The sequence below is a fragment of the Columba livia genome, chromosome 14, assembly GCF_036013475.1.
Source record: "Columba livia isolate bColLiv1 breed racing homer chromosome 14, bColLiv1.pat.W.v2, whole genome shotgun sequence".
In the NCBI taxonomy this organism is placed as follows: Eukaryota; Metazoa; Chordata; class Aves; order Columbiformes; family Columbidae; genus Columba; species Columba livia.
This window is the reverse complement of record NC_088615.1, coordinates 20,220,928-20,224,922: the sequence shown is the minus strand read 5'-3', so window position 1 is coordinate 20,224,922 and position 3,995 is coordinate 20,220,928. Positions and strand designations below refer to the sequence as shown.

Here is a 3,995-nt window from a genome sequence, read left to right as displayed (position 1 = left end):
GTTGTCCAAGTGCTGGTCACTGAGGGATGACACCAGTACCTGGCTGCATGGAGGACTTTGTACTTCTGATGACATTTGTGCTGGATGGTTCAGCCAACTTCCCACCCAGCACCCGCTTTTTGAGCCCCATCAGCACCACTCTGGCCAGAAGGAGACCATGGCTGAGCCTTGCAAATGCCTGTACACAACATGCCTTTCTTTCCCTGTCCATTTGCGTTCAGCAATCCCTTCCTTGTCCTTCACGTTCCTGGAAATGGCTGCAGGAGGCTTGCCCCATCCCCTTCCCAGGGAGGGAGGTAGGGTGGCCAGCCTGTAGTTAACCCAGTTCCTATTCCTGCTCTTCTTGTAAGATGGGTTTGAGGTCTGCGTTTCCTTAGGACCCCAGAACCATTCTGGTTTCTAGGGCACTTTTGAGATCACAATCTGGAATCACAAGAAAGGGTGACAGAGCAGACAGAAGCATTTGCAATGATCCTGTTCAAGGCAGCTGAGACAAATCTCACTGATCCAGTGGGGTTGGTTCCTGGAGTCACACACAGAAATATGAGGGTTCTGTCAGGCATCCGTATCTCTAGCTGGCCTCAGGACTCCTTGTACACCCAGGGATGCTCAGTGTCTGTCCCTTTTACTCACAGAGGCAGGAGTCACAGTGTTCCTCTGGCCTCCCGTTGCCACTCCCAAAGGACGGGACACATCTCATCCCTGTGGTGTGTCACCTGCTCTGCACTCATCTGCGATGTCCCATGTCATGAGGAATGGACACAGGGAGCTCAGTTAAAGAAAGCACAACCCAGTGCTGCATTCAGGTGATTTCCCATAGGTTGTTCCTCCCAATATGAAGTGACCTCAAGACGTCGTCTGTCTCACAGGCCTTCACGGAATGGAAAGGAATAGTTGATGGTGTTTGTGCTCACTCAGGTTCATGTCACCTCACGTACATGATGTGCATGCTCACATCTCATCTGTACAAAGCAACACAGACTGCTGAACTATTCATTGAGTGTCCATCCATGGAGAGAAAACAGCCTCTGTGGGTGAGAGGCCAGTGCTGGAAATGATGGTTGTGAGGGGCCAGTCCGTGGTGATCGACCTGGGGCTCCTTCCATGAGGTGTCAAGTGCACAGGGGCACAGCCTAGCCCCTGCTCTGCTGGTCCTGCAGGTCTCTGGCAGGAGGCCTGGCTGTGAGAGGACACTGCTGTGTGCCAGCCCTGCACACACACACTGTTCAGCTGTACACTGATGTTTAATCTGTGGGTCACTTTCTTGAAAATGTTATTGACAAAAACTTTGTAAGAAGATCTAAACCTTCAGGTCATGCCCTGAGGAGATCACCTTTCTATCTGGAAAGGCGGTTCTGGGGCCAGCTCTGTCACAGCAGTGCCCATTGCCTGTCCCTGCCTGCGCTCACAGCACTGACACACAGCAGGACGGTGACCAAGCTGCCAGAGCACTCAGGCCTTTCACCAACACCAGGGATGAGAAGGAGAGTATGGGAGTGGAACCAGAACAGCTCTGGAAGAACAAGCGCTGCTGCTCCCTGGCAGGGCTGACATGATGGACTCTTTTACCCTTCAGCCATCACAGGAACTGTCCCTGAACATGCAAAAAGGCCTTGCAGGAAAGATATAGTGAAAAACAAGTCACTACAGGAATCGCACATCCCAAGAGACAAGAAGTGTACTGTTCCTCATTTAAACAGCCAGTGGCTATAAAAGAAAAGCAGACAGTGGATTAGAAAGGGGCTGAAAACATCATCACAATAAGAAAACAACTAATAACAACAGAAAATCCAGATAACAGGTTGAGCCTGTAACTAGCTACATTAAAACTCCTGTGTAGAAGCAGATGGGAAGTTTATTGCTTCAGAAAACACTAAGATATGAGTTTCCTCAGGGCATCATTTTGCTCCTGGTTCCTCATGCTGTAGATGAGGGGATTCACTGCTGGAGGAACCACCGAGTACAGAACAGACACCACCAGGTCAAGGGATGGAGAAGAGATGGAGGGTGGCTTCAGGTTGGCAAACATGACAGTGCTGATGAACAGAGAGTCCACGGCCAGGTGAGGGAGGCAGGTGGAAAAGGCTTTGTGCCCATCCTGCTCAGAGGGGATCCTCAGCACTGCCCTCAAGATCTGCACATAGGACACCACAATGAAAACAAAAAAGCCAAATCCTAAACAGACACTGACAATAAGAAACCCAAGTTCCCTGAGGTAAGAGTGTGAGCAGGAGAGCTTGAGGATCTGGGGGATTTCACAGAAGAACTGGCCCAGGGCATTGCCCTTGCACAGCGGCAGTGAAAATGTATTGGCCGTGTGCAGCAGAGCATGGAGAAACCCAGTGGCCCAGGCAGCTGCTGCCATGTGGACACAAGCTCTGCTGCCCAGGAGGGTCCCGTAGGGCAGGGGTTTGCAGATGGCAACGTAGCGGTCACATGACATGACGGTGGGTAGACAATATTCTGCTGTGATTAAGAAGAGAAACAAAAAGAGCTGTGTCGCACATCCCAAGTATGAGATGGCCCTGGAATCCCAGAGGGAATTTGCCATGGACTTGGGGAGAATGGTGGAGATGGACCCCAGGTTGAGGAGGGCGAGGTTGAGCAGGAAGAAGTACATGGGGGTGTGCAGGTGCTGGTCCCAGGCTATGGTGGTGATGATGAGGCCATTGCCCAGGAGGGCAGCCAGGTAGATGCCCAGGAAGAGCCAGAAGTGCAAGAGCTGCAGCTCCCATATGTCTGTGAACAGCAGGAGGAGGAACTGGGTGATGGAGCTGCTGTTGGACATTTGCTACCTGTGGGCATGAGGACCTGTCATAGGAGGAAAAGATAGTGAAGGTTTAGATGAGACTTCTCTGGGAATAATCAAAACCATTTCCCACAGACCCTCACACCCTGTCACACAAAGACAAACTTTTTTTCCAGGAGAACGTCCTGGCTGGAGCCCTCGTCAGTGCTTGATGAGTGTGCAATGAAGAGCAGGGTCTCTGCCCACGGGCTCCTGAGGAGTCAGCCTGACCCTGTGTGATCGGGTGGGCAGGGGCCAGTCCTGGGGTTCAGCTTTGTCAGCTGGAACCACTCCTGGTACAGAAGGGACTGTCAGCATCTGTACCCCCAGGCCTAAGAAACTGAGTTTGAGAGGTTTGGCGTTTCTACAGCTCCCCTCCCACCCTGGGGAGTGTTGTTGCGTGTCAGAAACCCTCAGCATTTCTGCTGCACTCAGGGAGAACAGAGCGAGTCCTGCGAGACCAGAGGATGCCTGAGGGTCAGTGCAGAGTGAGGGCAGCTGCTCTGTCCCTCTCTCTTGCTCCCAGCTGCCCTGGGCTGGCACCTTTCTGAGATGGAGCCTGATCACACTCCCATGTTACCCTGAAAAGCCAACAGGCACTGCTGAGAGCAGAGGGATCCACCTGAGACCACGACAGGTCTCACCCTTTCCTAAGGTCTCAGCACCCAACGTTTAGTCCAGGACACACAGAGCTCATTTCACAAACCCAAAAGCAATTTCTCTGTCACAGCATCTCTGCGCTTCTCCATGGGGCTTTCAGATAACACAGAGATGCTATAGGAAAGGTTTGCATCCTGGACGTAAGCTCACAGCTTGGAAGGAAACCCCAGAGAGATATCCAAGTGTACTAATGATGGCATTTGATTCAGGGAGAATCAGCTCATTCCCCAGTAAAAGACTGGGCATCTACCTGGCTGCCCTCCTGGGCAACGGCCTCATCATCACCACCATAGCCTGGGACCAGCACCTCCACACCCCCATGTACTTCTTCCTGCTCAACCTCGCCCTCCTCGACCTGGGCTCCATCTCCACCACTGTCCCCAAGTCCATGGCCAATTTCCTCTGGAACAACAGGGCCATCTCATACACAGGATGTGCTGCCCAAGTGTTTCTGGTTGTCTTTTTAGCTTCAGCAGAGTATTGGCTTCTCACCATCATGGCCTATGACCGCTACGTTGCCATCTGCAAACCCCTGCACTACGGGACC

General features: G+C 52.2%; 1 protein-coding gene across 1 annotated transcript; it reads right to left on the bottom strand.

Moving 5' to 3' along the window:
* Positions 1 to 399: 399 nt before the first annotated feature.
* On the bottom strand, positions 400 to 2,620 carry LOC135575449 (olfactory receptor 14A16-like). Its single transcript, XM_065030251.1, has 2 exons — positions 1,943 to 2,620; positions 400 to 423 (listed from the first exon to the last, which is right to left on the bottom strand). The coding sequence occupies exons 1-2, from the start codon at positions 2,618 to 2,620 to the stop codon at positions 400 to 402; spliced, it is 702 nt and encodes a 233-aa protein (XP_064886323.1).
* Between the last annotated feature and the right edge of the window lie 1,375 nt (positions 2,621 to 3,995).

Bases quoted from the DNA above. Each gene is read 5' to 3' on its own strand.
- LOC135575449 (XM_065030251.1), bottom strand. From the start codon at position 2,620: ATGTACTTCTTCCTGCTCAACCTCGCCCTCCTCAACCTGGGGTCCATC. The intron at 424-1,942 runs GTGAATCCCCTC...TTGTGATTCCAG, and splicing joins ACTCGGTGGTTCCTCCAGCA to ATTGTGATCTCAAAAGTGCC.